At 47.8% G+C, this 26,880-nt stretch overlaps 10 protein-coding genes across 10 annotated transcripts; 5 read left to right on the top strand and 5 right to left on the bottom strand.

Annotated features, from left to right (window-relative positions):
• Positions 1–998: 998 nt before the first annotated feature.
• Positions 999–1,535, bottom strand: N7471_011308 (uncharacterized protein; the record flags this gene model as incomplete). Its single annotated transcript, XM_057284027.1, has 2 exons — positions 999–1,040; positions 1,113–1,535. 2 exons carry the CDS (start codon positions 1,533–1,535, stop codon positions 999–1,001), a joined length of 465 nt encoding a protein of 154 aa, XP_057130293.1.
• A 1,285-nt stretch (positions 1,536–2,820) lies between these two features.
• Positions 2,821–3,876, bottom strand: N7471_011309 (uncharacterized protein; the record flags this gene model as incomplete). The annotated part of the gene is made up of 1 exon (XM_057284028.1): positions 2,821–3,876. The coding sequence occupies one exon, from the start codon at positions 3,874–3,876 to the stop codon at positions 2,821–2,823; it is 1,056 nt and encodes a 351-aa protein (XP_057130294.1).
• A 5,083-nt stretch (positions 3,877–8,959) lies between these two features.
• On the bottom strand, positions 8,960–9,489 carry N7471_011310 (uncharacterized protein). The gene is made up of 2 exons (XM_057284029.1): positions 9,261–9,489; positions 8,960–9,201 (listed from the first exon to the last, which is right to left on the bottom strand). Exons 1-2 carry the CDS (start codon positions 9,350–9,352, stop codon positions 9,069–9,071), a joined length of 225 nt encoding a protein of 74 aa, XP_057130295.1. The 5' UTR covers positions 9,353–9,489; the 3' UTR covers positions 8,960–9,068.
• A 1,485-nt stretch (positions 9,490–10,974) lies between these two features.
• On the top strand, positions 10,975–11,283 carry N7471_011311 (uncharacterized protein; the record flags this gene model as incomplete). Its single annotated transcript, XM_057284030.1, has 2 exons — positions 10,975–11,220; positions 11,254–11,283. The coding sequence occupies exons 1-2, from the start codon at positions 11,059–11,061 to the stop codon at positions 11,281–11,283; spliced, it is 192 nt and encodes a 63-aa protein (XP_057130296.1). The 5' UTR covers positions 10,975–11,058.
• Positions 11,284–12,512: 1,229 nt separating this feature from the next.
• On the top strand, positions 12,513–12,800 carry N7471_011312 (uncharacterized protein; the record flags this gene model as incomplete). The annotated part of the gene is made up of 1 exon (XM_057284031.1): positions 12,513–12,800. The coding sequence occupies one exon, from the start codon at positions 12,513–12,515 to the stop codon at positions 12,798–12,800; it is 288 nt and encodes a 95-aa protein (XP_057130297.1).
• Positions 12,801–12,821: 21 nt separating this feature from the next.
• N7471_011313 (uncharacterized protein) lies at positions 12,822–13,196 on the top strand (the record flags this gene model as incomplete). Its single annotated transcript, XM_057284032.1, has 1 exon — positions 12,822–13,196. The coding sequence occupies one exon, from the start codon at positions 12,822–12,824 to the stop codon at positions 13,194–13,196; it is 375 nt and encodes a 124-aa protein (XP_057130298.1).
• Positions 13,197–14,176: 980 nt separating this feature from the next.
• Positions 14,177–20,616, bottom strand: N7471_011314 (uncharacterized protein; the record flags this gene model as incomplete). Its single annotated transcript, XM_057284033.1, has 3 exons — positions 14,177–17,507; positions 17,555–18,230; positions 18,285–20,616. The coding sequence occupies 3 exons, from the start codon at positions 20,614–20,616 to the stop codon at positions 14,177–14,179; spliced, it is 6,339 nt and encodes a 2,112-aa protein (XP_057130299.1).
• A 401-nt stretch (positions 20,617–21,017) lies between these two features.
• Positions 21,018–22,929, top strand: N7471_011315 (GMC family oxidoreductase; the record flags this gene model as incomplete). Its single annotated transcript, XM_057284034.1, has 2 exons — positions 21,018–21,263; positions 21,325–22,929. The coding sequence occupies 2 exons, from the start codon at positions 21,018–21,020 to the stop codon at positions 22,927–22,929; spliced, it is 1,851 nt and encodes a 616-aa protein (XP_057130300.1).
• Positions 22,930–23,405: 476 nt separating this feature from the next.
• On the bottom strand, positions 23,406–24,251 carry N7471_011316 (FPP/GGPP synthase family protein; the record flags this gene model as incomplete). The annotated part of the gene is made up of 1 exon (XM_057284035.1): positions 23,406–24,251. The coding sequence occupies one exon, from the start codon at positions 24,249–24,251 to the stop codon at positions 23,406–23,408; it is 846 nt and encodes a 281-aa protein (XP_057130301.1).
• Positions 24,252–24,673: 422 nt separating this feature from the next.
• Positions 24,674–26,725, top strand: N7471_011317 (folic acid synthesis protein; the record flags this gene model as incomplete). The annotated part of the gene is made up of 5 exons (XM_057284036.1): positions 24,674–24,830; positions 24,884–24,912; positions 25,050–25,402; positions 25,463–25,671; positions 25,741–26,725. Exons 1-5 carry the CDS (start codon positions 24,697–24,699, stop codon positions 26,723–26,725), a joined length of 1,710 nt encoding a protein of 569 aa, XP_057130302.1. The 5' UTR covers positions 24,674–24,696.
• Between the last annotated feature and the right edge of the window lie 155 nt (positions 26,726–26,880).

Genomic DNA, 26,880 nt, shown 5'->3' on the forward strand with positions numbered 1-26,880 from the left:
CAGAGTGGGAGACCGGAGGTGACTGAACAACTCCCATCTTTATATCATCACAATCAGAATTTCCAAGCAAAAGAAGTCTGAGTCTTGTTCCTATGGCTCCAATCCCCTTCCTCTATTGCTTACTCCTGTAGCCTCGTTTTTGCTTCGCTAGTATCTTCTCCCTTATAGACCAATCATTCTCTATCATGATACCCCCATACTTTCCGCTCGTGTATCAGCTGGAGCTTGACGTAACTCTGAAGCAAAATCTAAAAGGGAATAATAATATCATTCACTAGTGAGGCTTTTTTCTAAGATAATGGCAGACGGATCGATGAGAAAGGCCAGTATCAGCTGGATTTTTGGCACTCGCTAGTGCATCAGCGGATGTATTGGGTTATTGACCACTTGGTCACTGAATATAGCTTTGGGTATTTCGAATTCGATTAGAATACTGAAGTACATTTAGTATAGGTGACCGAGTCGTCCAACCGGAGAAGAGCGCCAATCGCACATACCTCAAGTGGGTCCATAGGCTATATACAGTCGGCATCCCGGTCTACATCGCAGCGATCGAGAGCTGCCCGAGGGATCGAAGAGGATAGACTGCATTACAGTCTGTTAGCTATATTCAGTCCACGAGTTATTAGCAGGATCCCATGCGCCATGTGGCTTTTGTTGTCTAGTTCATAGGCAAAAAAAAAAGAAGAAACCAAATGTTATCATAAATTTTGTGGTTTGGCCACGCGGCCACGAAAAGACATACACCGGTCTTAGAACCAGCTATGAGGATGAATTCGCCGTCTTTAATGTACAATGCTTCGACACGGGCCGTAGAAGGCGGTATTAAAAGCGAGGGGGTGAAGTAGGAACAAAACGGGAGCCTCTGTGCTATGTTGTTTAGGAATATTGACATCGACCGAACGCCTGAGAAGAGACTTGATGTTTATGAAGACAGGGATAGAAGGGAGGATATGTTGATGGCGATCGAAGGAATATATGAACCGAAAGGAGGAAATTCAAGCGAGGGCCTTCTGCTCCGACGGGGGAAGAGGAGGAAGCTAATAATTTCCATGGTTAGCAATCATGTCTAATCACACCAGATCAGGTTGAAAGTGATAAATTCGACATACCTCGAGCTTTGTGTTATCGGCCATCATGCGCTGGAAACCAATACCGACACCCTCGATGACAGCGAGGAAGACGGCACACATAATAGCAGAGTTTCGGGCGGCCTTATATCCACCACGGATAGCGAGGGAGCCACCAGTAAAGAAACCGGCAATGATAGCGTTATAGGGATCTTCCTTCTTGCGGATACCCTTAATTGAACAGTCGTAAATACTGAAAAGACCTCCCCAGCAGCCGAAGTTACCACCGAGAACGGGGGCGCGCGCTTTGATTGCTGTGAGCGCACCTATCCGGCGCTCGCCGTACGGGCTGTTGCGGAATCCCTTAACACCGTGCCAGACAGCACCACCGATGGCGCCCATGGCGAAGGCACCGCCAAAGTCGCTCAGGGCAACCCAGGGACAGGGATCGCGCGTGTGATCCATGATGTGTGAATGCGGTGGACGGAAGGAGAGTCGGGAAGAAGAAAAGGCGGATCACCGGGACGGGATCAGTTATGAAAGGCGCGAGAGTCGTAAACGTCGAGGATTTATAAATGGCAATAAACCCAGCGGTGACACGAGATAAGGTGGAGGATCAATGGCTTAAGAAATTCTAGATGGGGTGCACGTGACCTCGAAAAAAGTCCCCGGAAAGCTTTGCGAGGTTTGCACATAATTAATGCCTCAGGTATCACGTGTGTCTTGCAAAGTTTTTACCCTAGGTCATGTGATACCCATTTCGATATAAAGTGCACTTCTTGCCCTCCACTCACCTACTTAGAAGGCTGCATCCGTGGACATCATATTCCTATTCCATACTTCATCGAGTACATACGACCATAGGGTGTGGAAAATAGGGCTTCCCGTCCGCTCAGCCGTACTCAAGCCACACGCCGGTGAGTTAGTAGTTGGGTGGGTGACCACCAGCGAATCCTCACTGTTGTATGTTTTTGCATGGATTTCTTTTGATTGAGACTGTTGTAATCATGATATTGCCGCTTCCCTTCAGGTCCCTTGAGGCCCCTTCACCTGAATGCCCGTCAGGCCCTCTATTAATATTCGGGTGGGTGAACTGCCGCCTGAAGCCGCCTGAAGGATGCCTGGATAAAGCGGCGCGTCGCCTAGCACCGAACGATGGGCTCTGGGCGAGGTCGGCTATACTTTTGGCTGATTGTATGTTTTGTTTTGTATTAATAATAGTCATCGATGCTGTTCCCTTCATTGGATCTTAATTTCCTGTGCAACCAATTCCCAGTCTTACCGTCACCCCCTAACCTGCTCCCCACCCCAGTCGCGCGAGCTCAGGGCAGCAATGCTCACATGCGAGAACCAGTAAGGCAGCCGTGTGGGTGCTTGTAGACTTTTTCTCGGTAAGAAGATCCATCTCTGGTCGTCCCATAACATTGACCACTCACTAGTTAGTTGAATATGTTAATATTAACTCCGTGAGATCTTCCTACTTGGCCTTTTGACGGAAAGTAGGCATCAACAATATTTGGGATAGTATTTTCCCTTACTTCCAAGTGTTTGAATCAATTTGACACAAATACAGCGAACGCAGAAATTGACTATTTTAAGTGCATATAATGATAAGTCCACAAAAAACTTCCTGGCGCAGTGGTTGCTCTTTTTTCCCTCTCATTTTCGCTCTTTTGGCTTATTTTTTTTTAAGGCTGCATATCTCCTATCTTGCTCGCTTGGCTTAGTTACCTTTTCATGTTGACTAAGGCTAATGCGCAAAAACGATTGGTCGGCCTTCCATATTTCCCTGCTGAGAGTTATAACTCACCCCATCAACCTTCAGCCCGTCTTCATTAACAAGAGTAATAATGTCACCATTGCTCGAAAGCTGGAGGTTCGGCACTTCAAAGCCTCCAGTAGACATGGATTTCAAAACTGCATCACCAGGAAGTTCTTGGGCTTGACCAGCTGAGTTATGGAGTTTCCACGATGCCAAAGATACCCGGTGGTTTGTCAGGTTCGTAAGAGTGACTGATTTTCGCTTTTTCACCACTGCTTCCTTGATAGCCACTGAATTCTCAATTAATTCTGTGGGAAGGAATTGACCCCAAGTCAAAGACGATATAGCATGACCTTCACCGTTTGTGTGCACGGCTTGTGATGCAAACGCGAGAAAAATCCCGGTCCATTGACCAGTCTCCTTGTAATGGATGATAAGACCTCCGTCCTGAAAAGTTCCATCATCGTCAAGGAATTTCTTTATGTTGCCCTGGTTCATGTGCACATTGTGAACTCCATTTCTAGTGTTGAAACAGGAACCGAAAACGTATATCTCCGCTTGTTTGTCGATTGATTCCTGTACTTCAGGCACCAAGACGTCAATCATATCATTGTTTGGGCCTTCGATGTCATGGCGAAGAAGACGACCTTTTTTGGTATCAAATAGGCCAGATCGAATATAGTCCAAGCCTTGGTCTTCAAGCTCCTCGAGATCATGGAACCCGAAATCCAATTTAGCTAGATTTTGAACCATTGGATGCTCGCTGAGATTATAATTCACCCAATAAGCAAGTCGAGAGTTGTCCCGATCAATAGACTTGATGTTGATCGCTGCACGAAAGAGCCCGGGAATTTCCCTCGGTTTGTGTTTATTCGAAGGTTTGTTTTTATGTTTCTGACGATACTTGAGGTCAAATTGTGGCTCCGTTTCAGGATTATCATGGTAATATAGAGATAGATGTGGAGAACGTGGGTCTTCGTAACGGTCCTCAACCTCGTAATGAACGGGTAACCCCTTCCAAACACCGTAGTCGTCAACAGGCATTTCGGTTTCAAATTACAACAATAATCGAGATGATTCAAATTCTTATCAATGGAGGAATTTAATCTCGTAGAGAACAGTGTAGGGCTTAAACATAGGAATTGGACCAGCTTTTATAGGTATGACCAGCGTTCAGGCAAAGGACTTCAGTGACGGCGTCTTTGGACACATACGGCTCAACACCTTTCAAACCTTGTCGGTATGACATACTGAGAGGTCTAGAACTATCAATCACACGTCACGACCTATCTTCAGAGTGGCCTAGAAGTTCTATAGGATCGGTCGAGCCCATCATGGTTTGTCCTTAGATATTCAGTATTTGACAGACATGTTCCAGTTTCGTCTTAACCGGACTATACTTCTGGAATGTGGAAACGATCAGGCGACTATTTTAACAGAGTTCAAACTATGGTACAATCAAGCAACAAGTTAACTTCTATCCAAGTAATCAATCTGAGTAGCCCCTTGACGGACAGGGCCGAGGGCGTTCCAAAGCACTCTACCACCATCGACTAGCCTGGCGCAGCATTGTTAGTGACATAGTGAAAGCGAGATAACATAATTAGCAGGCGGACAGGTCATGCAACTTGAACCAATCAGATTATGCCTGAATCGCATATATATGGCCTAGATTCCGAAAGTTCAACTCTGCACCTGGGGATTGAAGCCAGAAAGTGCTGATCTGCATAATTCAATAATCAAACCAAAACTCAGTGCCAGAAGTCAGGTGTAATCTATGATCAATGACGCTAGAACAATGGTTATCTAACGCCGCTTTTGATTGATGGATATAGTTCCCTTTGCGGATATGCTACATCTCGTGCTTCACCTTAATTCATGCGAACATATTCAGATCTTCTAACTCTGTACCGATAGTTTGCTACTAGTTAGGAGCTTACCAAGTAGTTCACCATACAGGCATTCTCAAAATCGCCTTGACCAGTACACACTGAGAAACTCTTTCTCAGCCTCACTGCCAAGGCCTTGGCGTAGATCATCCATTGAGCGGGCAAACAATGGATGATCTACGCCAAGGCCTTGGCAGTGGAGTAAGAAAAGTGCTTCTCAATGTGTACTGGTCAAGGCGATTTCGAGAATGACTTGATGTCTACCACGGTTGTCGCCGCTCCATGGTCGTGGGAGAAGAGGAAACGGAGTGGAAGGGGTGACTATTCCCAGACCTACTTCAATTAGTAGTCGGCATCGCAGACTCTTAACAGTGGCAATAACGCGGCGAGACAGAGCAGATTTTCGCGCCAATCCTCACTCTCATGCCCACGAACGAAGTGAAGTGAGAGGAAGGGGAAACATCCTGCACGTTACGATTCGTGACACTGTGCCAAAAGCCTGTACAAAATTTTGGCGAAATTTGACCAAAATCGCGATGATTGGCTCGCTGTACTTTAGTGTTATTGGATGAATGCTGTCAGTGCTATTCGGTGAAGACTGATACCGGAAACGACTCTAACTTTGCGCTCTTTGTCCAATCCGCGTCCCTATTGGTGTTTGTGGCTCACATAGACCGCATTTGGAGCATGCAAGTAACGTTTCTGGGAATGGCGTTCGAGCTAATTACTATGATTTAATGAAGCTTATCGGACTCGGCTAGACCTCAACTCGGCCCACGGATTGGGCTGGCTGCCCATCAGAGGCGGCCCACGATCGGCCCAAATACAGTGTAATTTACAGATAATAAAGAAGTTTAAGTATATATCTCTACTAAATACAATATAATTACCTTTAATTACAGCGTATCTGGGCCGCCCAAACGTGGGCCGTGTCGAGGTCTAGATTCGGCTGCGCTTTTCCGGGACTTTGAACGTGGTAGGACCCCATGCAGCCACAGTTCCTTGATATTACGGCCCTGTGAGTGAACTTTGGTCCCAAATATGCTGGCAATTTCATCGAGATAATTCACTCTCACTATTATTCGGTACCAATCTTGTGTTGGCCCATGATCAACGGGTAAAAGAATATTAAGAGTCCTTAGTGTTTCATCAAGAAGCCCTTCCGGAAAAATTGTTGGCGAACGCTGAAAATGATAATCGATAAGCTTTCGATGTGAAAAATCCGTACTCAGAAAAGATCACCATTACCCGCCGGGTCCTGAACGCGAAGATGGTCGCAAAGATTATTTGCCCATATGACTGACTGCAATTTTCGAGACTTTCTAGATATCGTACAGCCGAAAATATTTGTCGAGTACAAAACCCTGATAGGTATTGCCATGCCGAGGAAACCATAGCTTCAACTGTTGCCGAAGACCGAACTTCGGTTCATGCCAAAATCCTGCATATGGGTTCCTTTGTTGCCAGATCCGACGAATTTCATCATCGACTTGGATTCCGATCTCGCGATTGTCCATAGTTGGACTGAAATTTCCAAAGCGTGAGGGCTGCTTGATTGAGATTTCCCTCGTGCTGATTTTTCAGGCTCAACAACCGGGTGGCGTCACTTATCAAAGAATCGAGCGTTTCGCCCGTTTCGAGTCCAGATACAATGATATCAACATCATCGGCTGTTGTCTTTCTCAGTGAATTGTTTGCCGCCCTGTCACTGGACATGCGCATTCGTTCTTGTTTACCGATTTTCTCAGGTATCGCGCCATGTACGGTCGGGAGAATTCCTGACTTGTAGACGTTCTCTGTGTAAACACTTTTGACATAAGTTCCTCATACGCCGCGTTAGTCTCCAAGGACCAAATTTCGCTATCAGTAGAAACAACCGGCCCCGAACTAGGATCCATGTCAAAAGTTGTCCACCCAAGACCTTTCGAATGGAGATGAGGGGAAGAACCTGTAACCGTGCCAAGCGCCCAATACACCTACCGGCGGTGTGTTGGGCGCTTGGCACGGTTAGGGGCTTGCATCGCTACTCAGCCTCACTGCACTGCCTCCAGTTCCCCTGCGGCCTTCCCCCTCAAACCCCGAAAATTTTACTAATAGCCAAAGCACTCTTCTTTTTTGTTACCTGATCCCAGAACTCCAAAGGATCTCCGCAAACCCTCTTCTTTTTAAGCCGTGTCAGGCTAACAATATGGGTAAGGAGGTTATACCCTATTCTAGCTTGGAATTGAATTCTATTTTGCGCGAAATCAAAGTGGGCAAGTTACTTTCGAGAATAAAACATCGACATATTATTGACTATAAGAATGTGTCAGCAACCTCTGAGCGATGGGCAGAACGAGAGTCCGCAAATAATACACGGTCGAGCTAGGAGAGCGAAGGAACGGTGAGAGCGGTCGCCAGATCGGGACAGCCGGATAACGGCAGGCAGAAGGGTAGGTCGAACAACAATATAAGAAGAGCATAATGTATTGCAAGAAGTCCACTGACAGTACAACTTCTGTAGCTTCGCGCACACAAAGTCAAAGCGATCCAAGACCTAGAATCCGTACACAGGACCCAGTCACCCATTTAAATCCATCCATGGATGTCCTGTGACGCAGCGCTACAAGCCAATTGTATCAGGTCGCAACCGGCCCTTGATTTTACCCGGGGCGCTCTGCGAGTATCGAGTCATTGAAATGGTATGCTATGAGACTATTTTCCCCTATGATAGGCTTATGGCAGACATTCTCTGTTCCAAAGTGGAGGTGTACGTTGTAGACCTTATTAACCCGTACGGAGGAACGGATCCTACTTCGGCTTACGGTCTATTCTTGTGTGGAGAGAAGGCAACCAAACAAAATCCTTATTTCCATTGCTTATTGTCACTTGTCCCTCGGAACAAGTAAGTCAACTCGAAAGCAAACAACTTGACAAATAGGCAATCGAACAGTGGGCGTGGTTGCAATTGCTCATCACTACAGCTTCCCCGAGAAGTCTAAACCCACCTGAACAGAGAGGAGGCGATGAAGAAAATATCTAACAACAGCAAATGGGCTCCGTTTCTGGCTTTGTGTCGATTTCTAATAGAGCGGAAATTCGCGATCTATCTGACAAAGATCCTGTTTGGAACGTTTATGTGTGCGGAATACTCCCTCGTGGCAGCCAAATCACGCTACTAACATATGGCTATGTCGGACCCTCCCTACAGATGTGTAGACTGGTTACAGCTAGTGGTCTTCTTCGAATACCGCAGGAGTCTGCTGCCTTTGGGATTACGGTCGGTCATGCCATGCTCTCTTCCAAAGTGGATATTGATGATATGTCCACCGCACTTTCAGGTCCTCGAGCAGCGCACAATCAAACATTCGACGCGACTCTCTAAGAGAAGACAAGATTTTGGGACATACTAGGATCGGTCAAGTTAGGCAATTCAGAGATCGACTTCTCAGCCGGTTAGACTGGGCGATTATAAAGTTCGACGAAGAATTTAGAGTTGACTAGCTACACGCTTCTCTCCCCGAATGAGGAAGATTTTTGCCATCAACGTGTGACGATACTTCGTCCATCAGGCGAAATCACTGGCTGGCTGGGTCTATACCCATACTATATCCGTACCTCTGGCGATATATGTTTCATTAAAACATATCCTATTTGATTGGGCAAAGAATATCAACTTGGTGTGTTACTACATTTGGTCAATTCACTTAGTTAGGCTAGTTAACTAACTAGTGTTGGATTTCAGGCTCGGTGCATAAAATTCTTGTGTGCACACAAGAAGAAGATACCTAGAAAAGTGGCCGCCCGAAGATAAAGTATTATTAACTTATTAAAGATGCAAATTGCACGCTAGTAGTCCCCTTACTTCTCGCGAGAACGGTAGGTAAACCGCCGCTTGAAGCCGCCTGAAGCCCCCTGAAGCTGCCTGAAGGACGCCTGGATAAAGCGGCGACTCGCCCAGCACGGAACGATGGGCGCTAGGTGAGGTCGTCCATACTTTTGGCTGTTGTATGTCCATGTCCATGTCCATGTCCATTTTTTTTTTTTTTTTTTCAATTCGCCTGGGAAAGCCCACTTGCCGCCCTACTCTTCAGCCCCTTCGCCTGACTGCCCCGAACACCACTGTTTTGCACATAAATATCCTGCACAACCCCAAAGCACTGACGTGGCCTTCTTGATAGGAAAAGAGCCTGATCGTTAGATAGCATAGGTTTAAAGAAACGAGGCATTTGTAACCACATTGAGCATATTATAGTGCTATTGAATTGATTCCACCTTATCTTAGAGACCTTTAGGTAAGACACTAGGAACATGGATTTGCCACAATCACCAAATAGAAACGAAGCATAGGAAATAACAATCTGAGGTTTACTCTCGAAACTCAGCATACCCGGCTGCCTTTTCTTTCTTAAAAAGTGTCTCAGTGGTCACTAGTACCTGTTTACTAACAGCCTTGGCAAACGCAACGGTAGTTGATGCAAGTTCCGCGGCCGCCGGAACACTATATTGAGAACCTTGTTAGTGGAACGGAAATGCAATTCAATGTATGTCCCAACTCACAGGGCAGCAGTTTTGTGGCTTATTCGAAGGACAAGAGACATCTCTCGTAACAAGGGAAAGTTTGCTGTTGGGAACAGCTTGCTCAGAGACATCCTTAGTATTAGGCACGGCAACCGCCATGGAAAAGCCAAGGAAGGCAGTAAGGATGGCAATGGAGAGCTTCATTGTGTAATTGGGAAGGTAAAAACTTGGAAATATGAAAATATGGCTATGTAGAGCAAAAAGAAACTTTCTCTGCGATAGTGAGACTACAATTAATAAGTGGGATATCCTGGTGGCTTTATAGGTTCTATGCCTTTTCGCTCTCAAAGGGATCAAGGGCGTATGGGGGATATTCAACCTTCTGATCTCACAGTCAGCGCTTTCCCAGACCCCGAGAAGGCCCAAGTGAGGTGGTATTGAAATCATAGACTTGCAGATAGACCCCTCCAGGTGAACTTTCAACCGGAATGCTGGATGGAAGCCGAAAGTGGGTCGCCTGGCTGGGTTCTTTGCAAAAGCAAACAAAATGAACAATAGACCTATGTGAAAATTAAAAAAATAAAGCCTGGCTGCTGTCCCTAAGCTTCTAAAATTCCGACTGATGTTGCCAGGCTTCTCACACCCATATGTGAACCCTTCTTTCCTAAGGTCTTGACAAAGCCCCATTTTTCATTTTACCATTGCAATGCCAAATAACAGTGCTCTACGCAAGCTCCTACCCATGAGTAAGGGATCCAAACGATACAACCAATCATAGTGTTCTCGCCCAATACGTACTCATAGAGAAAGTTCGATTGGTCAATACATAATCAGGCTGAGACTTTCGGGGCCGTTTCGTCTGTCAACGTTGTATTGTCCTCTTTTCTATGACATTGTGTTACTCCTAGCTATTCTTACAAAACTATAATATCCTTAATATGGTTACAAATGCCTTATTTCTTCAAAACTATACTGTCTAACGATCAGGCTCTTTTCCTATCAAGTATAATGTTGACCACCCTCTAGAAGACGCGTATAATAGTAATAAGTGAATTGGCTAGATAGGAAGTAGAACGGAGGCAACTGAAACGTAGAGAATATACCTACTACCCTCGCTTTCCTAAACCTCCGCTTATCTAGTTGATATGTAGGCGGTGGAGGTCACCCCATCCGTGCACGGATAGGTCCGTCCCGAAAACTATCAATTATTAGGGGCTCCACCCACATGGCTCGTATAGGCTTATGTGCATGATCTCCATCATGCAGGGATAATCCTCACGAATGCTCACTCGTATTCCAAGACGCCAAGGTTGATCTACAGAGATTCTGCTGTTTGAGCAGACCTGCAATTTCGGAGCTATTTCCTTTTTAGCTCGAAGGAATACAGTGCCAACTGATCCAATTCCTGCAATGTAACCTCAAATTGCGAACTAGTAAGGCAATGTTTTGAGATATTAGGTACAGCAGTGCATAGTGCCCTGTGCGCCATATTTTTTTTTTCCATAGTGTCACTTTCTACAATATTAATTTCTATCAATTTCTATAGCCAATAAAATACACATATCCTAATTTTATGAAATATTCTGCTGGCAAAATACGATATGACACACTGGCGGCTATGCACTGCCGTAATATTAGGCGTCCAACCCTTGGGATCCGCAAGCTATGGCTCGCATTAAGGAAATAATCAAGATATCATCGACCCTATATAAGGCTCGACGCCCATTGGAGTGATGAAACCAATTCCTCAACAGTACATTCGAATTTCCCTTCTACATTATCTCTTCAAACCTCACAAAGAAAATTTGAACAATCTTTACAAAATAACTCCTCAACAATGAAATTTTTTATTGTCCTGTTTGCACTTGCTGCCTACGCAATGGCCGAAGCCGATCCAAATCTGGAAGCGAGAGCTGGGTGCTCCATGAGGGGACAATTCTGCGTTAACGGCGGCACATTCCGGTGCTGTGAGGGACAAGGGAACTGTATTGCACAACGGGTAAGTCTGCTGCTACGATTTTTCTGGAAACAGATATCGCCAAACATGATAGCGGATAGCTAAAGGAAGTATAGTGCAAATGAGCCACCATCTACTGAGGGAGTGTCGAGGTCGCCTTAGGATTACGGGATCTCATGTATCGGAGTGTCAGGACTGTGGACCGTCCATTGGTTACTCTGGGGTATACCGGGCAGAGTGTTGTGACTTCTAAACCGCCGTTGGTAAAGATGTTCATCTGCAACAAAGGCCAACAATTCAACGAGATTATTATTGTTGAGACAGAGTAGTTATCTACCTTGATGTCTAAGTGCCTGGTTTGTCAGGCTTCTACTTAGTATTTAACTATAGTTAGCTAGTTTCTGTTTGTTTGTAGAGAATCAATCCTTCTTCTCTCTTCTCTTGCTCTCAACAATTATGCTTTGCTAGCTAGCCATCTGTCTCCCATGAGACCCAAAGGCCGACGTGTCTAGTCAATTGCCCCACCTTGTGTCTAGGAAGCTTTTGCTTACCCAGGTAGGTGTTACATTGACATAATGTCAGGACAAGCTCCTTGATTGTTTGGCTTAAGACCTCAATATGTGGGCTTAGTTACAATGGTGTATTATAGAATGGAAAACACTGACTAGCCTGTCCAGGCCGCAACAAAGTGTCCATGGAGCATGCACAATTGAAAGCAATTTTGTTAGAATCAATATAACTTGCATTTCCTCCCAGTTTCAACGTGATGTGTGCTTTGGTATTCACATCAGGAATTAGGGACATTTGAGAACGCTCTCTATAGTGTTATTGGCTGCAATTATACTGGTGAGGTGGTCAGAGTTAAGGATGGTATGGCTGGCCGATGACTGTTAGGGGCTAAATATTCGGGTGAAGAATATTCAGGTGGGTTCGAATCTTTGTTCCGCAGATCAAAGTCAAATAGGCAGCAAGGCAGTAAGGCCAACACGTGGCGCTAACTAGTTAACTAGTTAAGTATAACAATCTAAATCTTAACCGCAATTTTCCCGGTTTCTACATCTTAATTAATTCTTCACATTACTTATGAAAATCATGCAATGTCGTCATTAATCTCCGCCCGGGTCAGAAGCCTCCTGAAAAGCCCAACATATCAATCTAGCGCCCCGAGGAGCCTCTCAAGCATCGCCTCTTTACCTTTATCTACCACCGGATATCCCATTCTCGCATCACGGCACAACACAGCAGCACGACCCGGCATTAAAAGAAGGCTCCAGCAAAATCTTCCGCTTCAAGTTCAATTACCCCTTCGGTCATTTTCGTCCACATCACCAACTATGGTCATCAAAGATTCCAAAAGAACCCTAGGGTACCCAGTCACCTTCAACGAAGCCGACGTCATTGAGATAAATATGCGAGACGACAGGTTCCGGTACTGGGGTATCGTGATCTACCGAACCACTTACAAAAGCGAGTCGGACTGGGAAGAGTTCCTCCGCCGGTTCCTGGGCCAGGTCCGCCAGACACTAGAATACTACGAAGGTCTCGACATGTGGGATTCGTTCCGGCCTACGGTGATGGATGACAAGAGTCGGTTTGACGGAGCGACACCCGCTCAGATATGAGACGCTTTTAAGGAGTGGGCGATGACGGCCTGTGAGACGGAGCAAGGGGTGACGTATGAGCGCGCAGAATGGGCGTATGGAGCCCGATATCGGCTTTGTATCTTGGTTGACGAGGAAGCGGTACAGTCTGTGTTAGAGATTCCGGAGAAGGAATTGGATGAGTTAAATACGACTGGGTTTGTGGTGATGATCAATAGGCGGTGGGTGCCGGAGATTGTTGAATGGGAAGAAGATGATGATGGGTACGAGCCATTGTACGGCTGTACGCGGCAAGATGTGGGCTGGATGAAGGTTCGCTATGATCGAGCGCAAATTGTAGCCTCCACTACGATGCGCAATGGGTCGGATTGGGGCCTTGAGTATCGACGGCCACCGGCTATTTGTTTTCATTCTTGAAGGGGGGGGGGGGAAAAGTAGTCATCCCAACCTGTAGACGACGAGGTTGTCCTTAGGAGAATACAATGTATATAGCCAATAATGTGGACTCTTCTCTTTACAGCTACTGGCATGTTCTTTTCCCGCTCCCACGGCTTTTGTGTTTATGAAACACAAACGCAAATGGCATAGCCAACATCCAAATACTGACAGTCTGGCCCGATCGCCGGATTCCACCCGTACAGCTGCGCAAAAGTGACTCCGTACTCACTCTCAACCGTCGCGCACGAGTCCCCAGAAGCAACCGTGTGATATTCGTTGCAGTTGGACGCGATGCCAGTCTGTGTGGGCGCACTAGCTGTACTACTTGTTGTGGCTGCGGGACCCTTCACACAGTAGGCTAAAATCCGGTACATATAGCTGCATACATACCATGTAGTATCAATTGAATCCTTTTATGCACTGCACAAATAGTTCCCAAGAGCAGATAAATAAGTTGCCTCGTTTGGGTTTATCATGAGATGGTTACATAGTGTAAATCAGACCCAGCGTGATAAGTCAATATGTATTTCTACAATGGCCTCGGCTTCTTCAGCTAAATTATCTTCGTCGTTAAACAATACAAGTCTCAATTGGCTGATACGCTTGTTCGAGAGAATCTATGAAAGTCTTACTGCAGTTTGCCATAAGTTAGTTAGGTCTCATTTCACTTGCACGGCTTCTATAAAAGAATACTAACCAGTATCCACATGCGCTACACAATCGCTAAACACCGATCCTTTATGAACTAAGCTTCTGTCTGGTTATCTTCACCACGATGATATATCGGCGTCGTCAATATCTGCTATATTGCTCTTAAATATCAAACTAAAAATCGAAATTGCTGAACATCAAATGAAGTTTCAAATCTAGATACTGTATGCAAAATGGGGCGGAAATTAAGGAAGGCCACATGTACAAAGAGTAAAGGGTCGGAAGAAACCAAATAAATAATCAAAAGATCAGATGACAACAGAGGGGCTGTGAGCATCTTGTAACAATTCTAAGATTGTCTTACAAACCTTAGCATTGAGCTCATCCAGATGAGCCTTAGTCGAGATTTCACTGGAAGCGTTGATCCTGATCTTCAGCATTTCTCCCTCGGTCGAGGTCAACCTGATATTTGGAGGTGGTGCGTTCTTGGTCCAGGCATCTAGCCTGCAAGTTAAGCCTTCAGATACAAACTCATCATCGGCAGAGTCTTTAGGTATGTGATTAATGAACGATCCAAACATAGTGTCCGGGGACCAGCTATCGGTACAGCCCTTGGCTATGGCCTTGAGACCTGGAGTATCGAACTGTAGCGAGTTTGCGTGTTGCTGCTGAATTCGCTGCAGGAATTGGAGGATCGACTCCGCCGCTACCTTCTGGACACGGACGGGAATGCGGTTGATACAGGGCCCAATCACTTGGTCTAACTCCTCAACGCCCGTGTTTCGGCTCACGACGAGCTGGCCGAAAACGACATCATTGGTCTGATGGAACTGGAACTGCACCATGGCCCAGGCTGCTTTGACAACTGTTGCCATTGTAATTCCAGGGGGCAAGGCCATGAGAGGTACCTGCTGTACAGATTCGATGATAGATGTCTCGCCGGTGAGAGAGAGTTTCTTAGGGAGCATGGGTGGTGTCATTTCGGCGCCCATGAGAAGACTTTTCCAGAAATCAAACGCCTCGGACTCATGGTCACGGCAGTGGCGCACATACTTTGTGAAGTCTGCCGATGCCGAGACCTCCTTGCCATGGTATAACTCGAGAAGATCCTCCAGCAATCTTTGTATGCATAAGCCATCGTACTGTGCGTGGGAGAGTCTCACCACTAATACAGAATTTGATGGACTCTGCTGCACTAGCGCCAACAAAAGAGGGGGAATGCCAAGAACTGTCTGGGTTTTTGAAGAGTCTTCCTGAGACCAGGCCATCGCAATTTCCATGGGATCGTTTTCGGTGACATTTTGGATCGGAATCGGAGTATGTTCTCGCAGAACGACCTGAACCAACTGCTTCTGATGACTGAGGAAGGCGGTTCGGAGGATACTGTGTTTTTGGGTCCACGCGGCACAAGCACGATTCAACTGTGTAGTATCCAGCACACCCTTGATCTCCAAGAGCCAATATACATGAGGTCGTCCTGCTAGGTCTGCCTGGACCTCAATCGTTGGAGCAATATCCACGATATCATCTCGGTTGAAGGGCGCATTTTCGAGATCTAATTCCTGCAAAATAGCTTGGGTCTCTAAGTGATGTCTTGAGTCATCCAAGCGAGGAACGCTCGAATTTGTTACCCCTTCGTATGGTTCGCTAGAGAGGGCCAAGGAGCTTAGCACAGGGTTTTTGAAAACCTTGGCGACTGTCAGAGAGAGACCATCTGTTCGAGCACACGATACCAATCTCATTGCACCGATGGAGTCCCCACCAAGTTGGAAGAAGCTGTCATCCATGCCAATTTGATCTAAATTGAGGTTCAAAACTCGAGCGCAGAGTTTGTGAATCTGAATCTCGACCGGAGTCGATGGAAGCCGCTTAGCAACTTGTGTGACCTGATCAAAGCTTGGCTTTTGCCAGGCCATCTCATCAGATGGCTGGGAACTTATGAGTAACGGCTCCTTAATCCCAGTCTCCGAGTCTTCTGCTTGAATTTGACCGAGGGCAATGGAATCATCTGACCAGATCTGACGAACTGCTTGCTCGACTAGAGAGAGGAATCCTGTCAATTGATCCTCTGAGAGAATTTCGGGGTCATAGTTTGCTACCACGGTAAAGCCACTATTCTGGGACTCCAACATGCAACTCATAGCAAGGGCAAACCCACCAAACTCTGTACGACCGGCAGCATCGTCCAGCTGGACGAACGGGTCTGGAGCTTCGGATTCATCGAGTGGCCAAATATTCAAATAGGTCTGGAACTGACAGGCGCGAGCGGCTTCCGGGCTGACTTTCCGGATATTCTGAAGACCGAAATGTTCAAAATCAAGCACGCGGATGGAGGTCGATTGAATCTGTGCCAATGCCGCTTCAACTCTCTGCGACGGGTGCAGTTGGAGGCGCATGGGATAGGACGATAAAGTTGGACCGGTGACGGAGAGAATCCCACCGAGAGAAGCGCTACGCCCTGATGTTGTGACACCAACGACAACATCAGAAGACCCGGTGAGTCGTGAAATTACGCTGGCGATAGCTAGACGAATAACTGTTGTCAAAGTATGCCTGGTGCGTTTGTCCGGCAGATCCATGACAGGGTATGTCAACGGAACCCCCGCCGTAGGGGAGTATTGGGCCGAGGAAACTGGTGGGAAAGCTGCAGCGCGCGGATCGAGGTTTTCGAGCTCGGTCTGCCAAAAAGCCTTTGCTTCATCGCCTTCTTTTCTCATGACGTACCCCACAAATGAGCAGAAAGGACGAGCTCCCAAGCTCTGCCCTCTGTATGCCGCCGCAGTCTGCTCCAGAAGTTGACGAACCGTCCATCCGTCACACAGGGAGTGATGCAATGACAAGACCCAAACTCGAAGTCGATCGGATGTAGCCGGGGCAATTGCCATTCGGACGAGCTGTTCGCCGACGTCCACATGTCGCTTCATGTCAGTGGCAATGTAATCATCCAGGTTATCGGGCTTGTCCCACACCACATGGTCATCCTTAATGACTGCCTGATACAAACGAGAACGGGCTTGGATGATGCGGGTACGGAGTATGGTGTTTGCTTCCGTGGTCTGTCTCCAGGCCTGCTGAAGTTGCTCTTCTGTCATCTCGGGCGGAATTGTGTAGAGATAGCGACATTGGTAGGTACCAGGGTTGGCAATGGAAAGAAACATCATACCTTCCTGCAAAGCTGTACAGGGGTAGACGTCTTCAAGGGAGTCAGCTGGGGCATTGCACTGATTTATCGCCTCGCGTTTGATGTAATCACAGTCATTTTGCTCGATGTCTGGAGTTTGGATGAGAGAGAAGGACTTGTATTGTTTGTGGGCAGAATCCGGGTCGGAGTCTTCCATCACCAACGCCATATCGCAAAGTTTCGGGTGTGCAAATATATCAGCAACGGTCAGCTTCTTGCCCGTCTCCAGGGCTAAGCCAGCAAGCCGCATAGCGGTGATTGAGTCTCCTCCCAAGCTGAACATGGTATCATCCATACCGACCACCTCGGGTTTTAGGCCAAGAAGACGGGTCACTAAGCCATGAACGACTTCCTCCTGCGGGGTCGAAGGATATCTTTTATCCTGTTTTGCGGCTGCATATCTCTGTAGATCTTCAAGAGGAAGGGATGATGTATGCTCTCTCAATCGCTTTCGGTCTCTATTTTCCCCGATGCAGTGGTGGGCATTGTTTCGAGCTGGAAAAACAGATTGGGGACCATGTAACCAGGAAGTTGGGTTCGCAACTGTGCCTCTGCCTGAATAATGCTGGACCGGAACTCATCTTCGGGGTCACAAAGAAGCTTCTTTGGATCTGTTTTCTCCGCTTGGCCTCGCAAAATAAAGGCGACCAGCAAGGCACTGTTGTTTCTGGGCTTGATCACATCCACCACCAAACTGGAAACTTCTAAGCACTGATTCAAACAGTGCTCAATCTCTCCAAGCTCAATTCTCTGGCCCCGAAGCTTCACTTGCATATCCTTCCGACCCATGAATCGTATAGACCCATCGGACGCGTATTGTACCAAATCGCCTGTCTTGTAGACTCGATTGTGGGGTGATGAGGCCGGCATCTCATGTAGAAAATCGGGAGTGTCAACAAAGGCAGCTGCCGTCTTCGTAGGATCATTCAAATATCCACGCCCCACGATCGGTCCTCCGACTAAAAGCTCGCCGATGGCACCGATGGGTACTAGCCGATTGTGGTTTTTGCTATCGGCTATCCAGCATACGGCTCCTGTACCAAATCCAATGTTCAAAGGATCTGTATCCAAGGTCACCTGAGACTGAATGGTGGTAAGTACACAGCACTCGGCTGGTCCATAGATATTGATGAGCCGGACGTGGTTGCCCCAGATGTCGATTACTGCTCGGGACAGCGCCTCTCCACCAACAGCAATAGATCTCAGACTTGGCATGTCTTCAGGTCGCAGTCAACGAAGGAAGGATGGCGTAAAGTCTGCGTAGTTGATGTTGAATCTGCTAACGACACTGATGATGTCGTTCATTCGGTCATCAGGGGAAGGAATACAGATAGTGCCACCGGCGAGCAAGGTTGCCAGGTGATCCGTCACGCTCACATCAAATGAATATGAGGCGAACTGCAAAGCCCTTGTTTCCCTATCCATTTTGGCAACCTTGATGTAGGCCAAGGCACTTGAACAGAACGCTCCGTGTTCGATTACGACTCCCTTTGGCTGGCCCGTGGACCCAGAAGTATAAACGACATAGAGGATATTCGTTGGCCTGACCTTGGACCGGCGATACTTGAGAGCGTACGCCGCAAGTCCATTGCCGTGGGTATCATCAGTGTCGATCACGACAACGCTCCCTGTGAGGTCCTTTGCATTGGACACCAATTCTGGAGGGCAAACCACGAACGGTGCTCCGGTATCCTCGCAGATAATCTGTAATCGTTTCAACGGAGTGGCAGGATCCAACAAGGCAAATGCACCACCTGCTTTGATGACACCCAGAATGGCAACGGCGGTCCATTTAGATTTCTCAAAATAGAGAGGAACAATCGTGTCCGGACTAATGAGCCCTTCCTCCAACAGTTGCACGGCAAATCCACTCGAAAGAGTTTCGAGTCTCTCGTAGGAGAGCTCTCCATTCCAGGCACAGATAGCCGCGATGTGCGGTTGAGATCGGGACATTTCTGAGATCAAATCATGAACGCAAGATTGGACATTTTCGGGAGTCCTGAGACTATTCCACATTTGCAAATCCATTCGATCCTCTGGACACAAGCCCTCAATATCTGCAACGCATGAACTTTCCCCACGGCTGATCCACTTCATAATATGTGAGTGCTGTTGAAGTATTCTTTTCATCTGGACTTCAGGGATGATGTGATGGTCGTAGACTGCCTGCACGCTGACTGTGCTTCCTGCTGGTTCGACAACGAGTGTAATGGGGTATGTCCCGAACGTAGCGTGGTTTTCAAGATCATGGGTTTGGGTGACCTCGCTAAACAGCGAATAATCATCACGTCTCTTCGGTTGCAAGACAATAAGACTCTGGAATTTGCACAGAGCCGCAGCTTCTGGAGACAATTTGCGCATCTGGTTGAGACCGAATTGCTCATGCTGGACCATCTCTCCCCGACGATGGTGCAGTTGTATCCAAGTCTCGCCAATTGGTTGGTCGTCTTGAACCAAGACTTGGAGGGGGAACGTGGCAATTGTTGGACCACTCATCAAATCAACTCCTGGCATTGCAGCGCGTCGTCCAGTGTCAGTGACACCAAATACGACTTCTTCGGATGCCGTATGACGCGAGATGAGGATTGCCCAGGCCATCATGACTGTTGTCGATAAACTGTCGAAATCCATACATTTATCCAGGTTCGTTTCAAGGATGAATGACTTGGTTGCTGCTGGCGTGTAGGAGTCAGCTGGCACAGCTGGGAACGAGGTTGGACTCATGCGTGTGAGCTCATTATGCCAGAATTTCTCGGACTGTTCGTTGGACGCATTCATACAATATTCAGTAAACCGGGAAAAGTGCTGATGGGGCACTCGTTGTTCAGCGTAAGCCGCCTCGATGTGTTTCAGGATCAAGGCTAATGACCAGTCGTCATACAAGGCATGGTGAAGTGTAATGACAAAATGAGCAGGACTTGCTGGGTCCAAATCCTGAATGAAACCTGCTCGCGCTAACGGTGCCCCCAATGGCATCTCCTTCTGGCAGTCCTCTGCGAGATATTGCTGGAGATTATTGCTCTTTTGGCACTCAATGCCCTCACGAACAACTACCTGCACCACACCCCGTGAGCCGAGTTGCACGACTCTCGTGCGCATGATTGTGTGAGCTCTGACGGTGGCATCCCATGCAGCGCGGAACTGCTCAAAAGTAATACCGTCCCTCAGACGATATACATACCGCGCCACATACATGCGCGGAGTTTTGACGGATAGTGCTACCAGGGCCTCCTGCACTACTGTACAAGGGTAAGCGTCCTGGACATCATCTGCGATGGTGCCGCATAATTTGGCGATTGAGGGCAGGATATCCTTTGCCCCATCGGTTCCAGATATCAAAGAGAAGGGAGGAATGGTAGGTTCCTGGTGGGCCAAAATACCATTTTGGGTACTCTGGTTGAGATGGTCTGGAGTGGGATGAAGAACCTTCCCACTTCCAACTCTTGTTGACATCATACTTTGTGTCATGGTCTTGGGGATATCGGGCAAGTTGACTTCCAGAGGGAAAAATATAAGTTTGTGTTGTTTTGTATGGAAGAAGAGGGAGGGCTGAGGGAGAAATTTCATGTGTGGCGGTCAACGCTGCTAGCGTATACAATGTTGTATGAAGACTCCATATCATCATGAAGGATATTCTTCGCGATACTTCCGGCTCCACTTAAGTAGGTTCACTAGTGTATGGGTGGATCCGCACGTGCATGTCCACGGGTTAAAGGTGGAGCCTAGTCCGCACCGGCCCCTCCCGAACCAAAGGTCCTTGACCTTCCTACGTTATGCATAGCGCGGCTTATCCCCGGCTCGTTGGTCTTCCAAAAGAAACCACGGTCAGATAAAACAGTTGGACGACCCTTGGTTGAGAACCCCGCTATTAGTCCACTGCCATCCGAGAGCATCCCCGAATATATTTTCTTTTTAAAAAAGCTCCGTCTCATGCACGTCGCAAATCACTCACATTAACGTACCTAGACATGACTTCTTTTAACACCGAGTCCTCGGAAGGACTTGAGAACGCATCTTATGACTTTGTGATTGTCGGCGGAGGTACTGCTGGCCTCGTGGTCGCCAACCGACTCACCGAAAATCCCAATATCCGCGTACTCGTCCTGGAAGCGGGAACAAACCGTCTCAACGACCCTCGAATTACTGTCCCCGGCTTAGGGCCGGCGACGTTTGAAGACGAGGACTTTGATTGGAATTTCCGATCATGTCCCCAGGTACGCTATTGTCCACCCAAACCCCATAAGTATCGCCACTAGCCTTACTCATGTAAAATAGGAACAACTCAATGGCCGCAAACTCTTAGCCAACAAAGGTCGCACTTTGGGAGGCTCCTCGGCGATCAATATGGGAATGATCATCTATCCCTCTCGTTCCGGATTGAATGCCTGGGAAAGATTAGGCAATCCCGGCTGGGGATGGGATGGCCTGGCCCCATATATTCGCAAGTTTCACACAGCTACACCCCCATCGAGTGGCAACCGTGAGTTCTTCAAGGGGATGAAATATGACCAGCAGGATCAGGGTAGTACAGGTCCTGTTCAAGTGTCATTTGGAGATCAGTACATGCCGTACCATGCGGCGTGGATGAACACCTTCAAGACCCTTGGATACCCGCAGGCCGATGATCCAATCAATGGCGCCGGTACAGGTCCCTTCGTGAGCCCCGGTGCTGTGGATCCAGTTACCCACACCAGGAGTCATTCTGCAGCTGCGTATCTGGGGCCGGATGTCCAAGTCCGATCGAACCTCCGGGTCGTGACGGGAGCCTGTGTTGAAAAGATTATTATGGAGAAGGGGGACAACGATAATAATGCTGTTGCTACTGGTGTTCGTTTTAGCAAAGACTCGGATGTGTACACCGTTTCAGTCGCGAGAGAGGTTATTCTTGCCGCCGGAACAACCCAATCCTCTCAGATCCTAGAGCTATCAGGTGTTGGAGATGAAACCCTCCTCCAGTCCTACGGGATCCCGACTATCATCAACAACCCCGGTGTTGGCGAGAACCTGCAAGATCACGGTATTGTCTCGTTTGGATATGAAGTTGCAGACGGTATGCCGTCGGGCGACATGGCGAGGGACCCCGTCATTGCCGGTGCCGCCATGGCCGCTTATCAGAAGGATGGCTCGGGACCTCTGGGCATGGTGCCCCTGATCTCTGCATTCATGCCGCTTGTAGACACCCCCGAAGACGAGAGGATTCAATTGCTCCAGAAGCTGCAAGCATCGATGGATAGCCCGGACATCTCGCGGACACATAAGAAGCAATATGAAGCATTGCAAACTGTGCTTCAGAATCCCGATGAGCCTACCGCTCAATTTATTTTAGCGCCATTCCAGATTCTGCCCCGTGAAGGAGAATCCACTAAACGTCTTCTCAGTCTCGGGCACCCGGGTTTCTTTATCAGTATTATTTCTCTTCTTAGCTACCCTCTATCACGAGGATCCGTCCATATCCAATCTCCCGATCCAAAGGCTGCTCCTCTCATTGATCACGGAACCCTCCGTCACCCCGTTGATCTGGAAATGCATGCTCGGCATAGTATGTGGATGGACAAGATCTCTGAGACGGAGCCGATGGCGTCGCTGCTGAAGAAGGGTGGCGAGCGTCTCCACACACCGGAGCCTCTCACGGACCTCGAGAAAGCAAAGGAGCTTTGCAAAGAGCTCATCTTGTCCTTGTTCCATGTCAGCGGTACCTGTGCGATGATGCCACAGGAAGATGGCGGTGTTGTGGATTCTCACCTGAAGGTGTATGGCTCAGCTAATATCCGCGTTGTCGATGCCAGTATCTTCCCCTTGGAGCCGAGGGGCAATATCCAGGCGACTGTGTTTGCGGTTGCTGAGAAGGCGGCAGATATCATCAAGCAGGACCTAACCTAGAATTTTGAAATCAATATCAATGCGATCTTCTTTGGTGACGTTCACGGGGAGGGCTGAGCCTGCTTCGCTTTTTATATATCATCAAAGCCAGCTAGCTATCTACTTCAGAGAACGGTTCTGCTGGGAGAGGTCTACGAAGACGTCAAGATTCATGTTGCAATGTGAGTTGAGATTGTTGTAGAAGTTACATAGGTTCTATACTATGGAATCTGACAGGTTCCTTCGTCGCAATGTGTACACTTTTGTAAAACGATAGCAACAGGTGTCATACGCCTAATGGTGCTCTTCCAAAGTAAGTCAAATGAGGATAAACTAGTGGAGAAGAAAGAAAATAGAACTTCCAATTGGATAGCGGCTGAGATATTAAGCGGTGCAATGCCCCTTGCACCAGGCTTGGGGATTACTCCTAATACTTTCACCAAGAGCAATAGCTCTGGGTTAAATTCGCTTGTCAAGACCTCAATCTCTCGGATGTCCTATTCAATTTCCCGTTGCAGCTGCCGAAGATAATCGAATGTATCCTCCAGAGCCATAACACTCGACATGAGGTCCAAAATCTGCAATTTGCTCTCACGCATCATCTTCGTGTTTGCCATTCGCGTTTGTTGGAATATGCCGAAAATGATGTTTTTGATTGTCTCGCTCTTTTGACAGCATTTCACAATTGGGTAGGACAATTTCCCCTCATCGAGATCTTCGCAGAACCCCTTTCGTTTCGAATAATCTGTCCCTTGAAGATTCATGTAGTCATCGCGAATCTGATACCATTGGCTGAAAAGACGGGCCAGTGGTGGAAGTCCATATGCGAAGGGCGGTGTTTTGCCATTGGCTTGCATAAGCTGAACCATCATGGTCAACATGGCACCAGTATTCTTGTCCACCATAGCGAGGTATTCTGATTCCGTGGGGCAATGGAAATGATGTCTCCAGCTTAGATCCCAACTCTGACCAATGAAGATCGTCTCAAGGCCCTGTAAAATGGCAGTCATCATCTGAGGAGCACCCAGGGCGTCTACATCTTGAGCAGCTTTTGCAAACATGTATGTGGCGCTGTTGATTGATTGCGCAGGTCCGAAAATGAGATGGGTTGCTGTTCTCTCTCGTCGGAGTGGTGAGTTGTCTTGGAAGTCATCCAGGATTAGGGAAGAGTTATGAAGATCATTAATGACATCGTTGATCGCTGCTAATGATTTAGGGGACACCTGCACCCAGATTTTGAATGCATCGATAAGTTTTGAGCGCACATTCTTTGACGAAGAAGACTCAATGTAACGAGCTGGAGCGAGGAGAGCCGAGTCATCTAGAACGGAAGTACTTCTCATCGAGTTCAAATGGGATACTGAAGGTTGAGACTGAATCTTCATGTTCCCTTGGGTTTCATTGCAAGTTTGGTTTATCTTGACTGGCCTGACAAGCGGAACTTTGTCTGTAGGATGGATTTGGTAAAACGAGTTCCTGGACACTTCGTCATTCTCTGCCTCACTTCATTGGTTCCTAGCCTACAAACGAGGAACCGAAAAGCCAATAGTGCCTGCTTAATTCCAGGATGAATTAATAATACCAATTGCACCAAACATTATTAGATGAAGGAATGTAGGCGATGTATCTATTAATCGGGTTGTTGGGATGAAGATATTAAGGCATCAAGGCATCCAGGTGTCAAAGCGTCAAGGCGTCAACGCCAAGGAGGCGAACCACGTGAAGCTTACCAGAACAGACTCGAAGCTCTTACACTGTTGGTATTATTGCCTCCCTTCTCAAATCAGCATGAATGCAAGGGCAATCCAGAGAGCCCCTCCATTGGCATCTTTCATCACTTATCCACGGCAAACGGGGAGATCGCTAAGACTTTCGCCATTGGCTGCTCCAGCCAGGATTGATCATCGACCGTTGCATACAAGGTAAAGCCCCCAAATAATCAATTGACTGTGGCGAATCTGACGATATCTTATAGTTACAGAATATCCTCACCACGGAGCCTGGGTATGTGCATAGCTACTTCTTAGAAGCCCCTACGCTTATCGGCGTATCGTCCCAATGGGGAAATATGCCTGTCCCGCATTTTTTTCTTCTTTTGATTTGCCATGTCTGCGCTTTAATCCAACACTAATATACAATAGGGTCGCATTATCAACCCCAATTGGTACATACAGCCCAATTGACATCGAGAATTCTCACCAGAAATGGTCTACCACGACGTTCAATAACGTCGTTGCATTTGACCCCGCCTGTGAGGAATTTATCCACTGCGCAAGCAGTTGACTCCAAGATGAATTTGAAGTTCCCCAGTCCAGACCTTCACCGGGCTTTTATTGCCCTGGGAAGCAATGTCGGAGACCGAGTAGAAATGATTGAGCAAGCTTGTCTTGAAATGGACCGGGTTGGTATCAAAGTGAAAAGGACAAGTTCATTGTTCGAGACAGCACCGATGTATGTGCTTGATCAAGATACATTCATCAACGGTGTATGCGAGGTATGCTAGCAAAGTTAATGCAATACCCAAACTTGGTAGCCAATCGTTAATTTCCTTCAGGTTGAAACAACCCTTGCACCTTTGGATCTTTTGGACACTGTTCAAGCCATTGAGATTGCTATGGGCAGAAAGAAGCTCATCGACAAAGGCCCACGCTCTATTGACTTGGATATCCTACTATATGATCAGGAGATCTTCTCTCACGAGCGTCTCAACATCCCACACAAACTGATGCTCGAGCGAGACTTTGTATTGCGACCTCTCAGCCAGTACGCCCCCAATGGCTTGATATGCCATACCGACACAAAAGAAAGACAAAACTAACCATCTGAAACTAGATTAATCCCAAATGAATACCCTCCACTACCAGGGAAGGACACGCAAACATACAGCACACATCTGAAGGCTCTCCCGCCACCAGAACCAACGCCAACGTCAACAACCCCAATCTCACCACTATTTCCATCCCTGCGCGCAACAGATCCCAAGCGCAGCACCCACGTCATGGCAATCCTCAACCTAACGCCAGACTCCTTCTCCGACGGCGGCAAGCACCCCGCCACAGACCTAACCTACATAACAGAAACAGTGCGCAACTTCATCGCCTCCGGCGCAACAATCATCGACATCGGCGGCGAGAGCACCCGCCCAGGCTCAACACCTGTCGGCGCAGCCGAAGAGATCGCCCGCGTAGTGCCAGCAATCCAGCACATCCGAACCACGATCCCCGAAGCCGCCAACATCGCCATCAGCATTGACACCTACCGGGCCAGCGTAGCGGAAGCCGCCTGCGCCGCCGGCGCAGACATCATCAACGACATCTCAGCCGGCCTCCTCGACCCAGAAATGCTGCCGACAGTAGCGCGGATCGGCAAGTCCGTGATCCTGATGCACATGCGCGGCACGCCGCAGACGATGACATCCCTGCACGAGTACCCGTCTGGGGTTATCCCGGAAGTGGCTGCTGAGCTGGTGGCGCGCATTGCGGCTGCCGAAGAGGCGGGGATCCGGCGCTGGCGCATTATCCTCGATCCGGGTCTTGGTTTTGCGAAGATCCAGCCGCATGATTTGGAGATATTGCGGGAGTTGCCGAGGCTGCGTGCGATGCCGGGGCTTGAGTGCTTCCCTTGGTTGATGGGGCCTAGTCGGAAGAGGTTCATTGGTCATATTACTGGGGTAAAGACGCCGCGGGAGCGCGTTTGGGGTACGGCTGCTACTGTCTCTGCTAGCGTGGCTGGTGGGGCGGATATTGTTCGTGTTCATGATGTTCATGAGATGTGGCAGGTGGCGAAGGTTGCGGATGCGATTTATCGCGTTGATTGAGGTCGTACTTGCTACGTCACTTATTATATACATGTGGCCTTGCCCTGCTGCTTTATATATGGGGCCTTTTTTGTATTCAACACTTGGGTGTGACTTGTACTATCATGTACTACTGTGTTCTCTTCATTCATCATGGAGTTTTGGTTGAGCGGTGC

The sequence above is a fragment of the Penicillium samsonianum genome (assembly GCF_028829775.1).
Source record: "Penicillium samsonianum strain IBT 33392 chromosome Unknown utg000007l_segment0_segment0, whole genome shotgun sequence".
Classification (NCBI taxonomy): Eukaryota; Fungi; Ascomycota; class Eurotiomycetes; order Eurotiales; family Aspergillaceae; genus Penicillium; species Penicillium samsonianum.

Bases quoted from the DNA above. Each gene is read 5' to 3' on its own strand.
- N7471_011310 (XM_057284029.1), bottom strand. From the start codon at position 9,352: ATGTCTCTGAGCAAGCTGTTCCCAACAGCAAACTTTCCCTTGTTACGA. The intron at 9,202-9,260 runs GTGAGTTGGGAC...TTCTCAATATAG, and splicing joins AGCCACAAAACTGCTGCCCT to TGTTCCGGCGGCCGCGGAAC.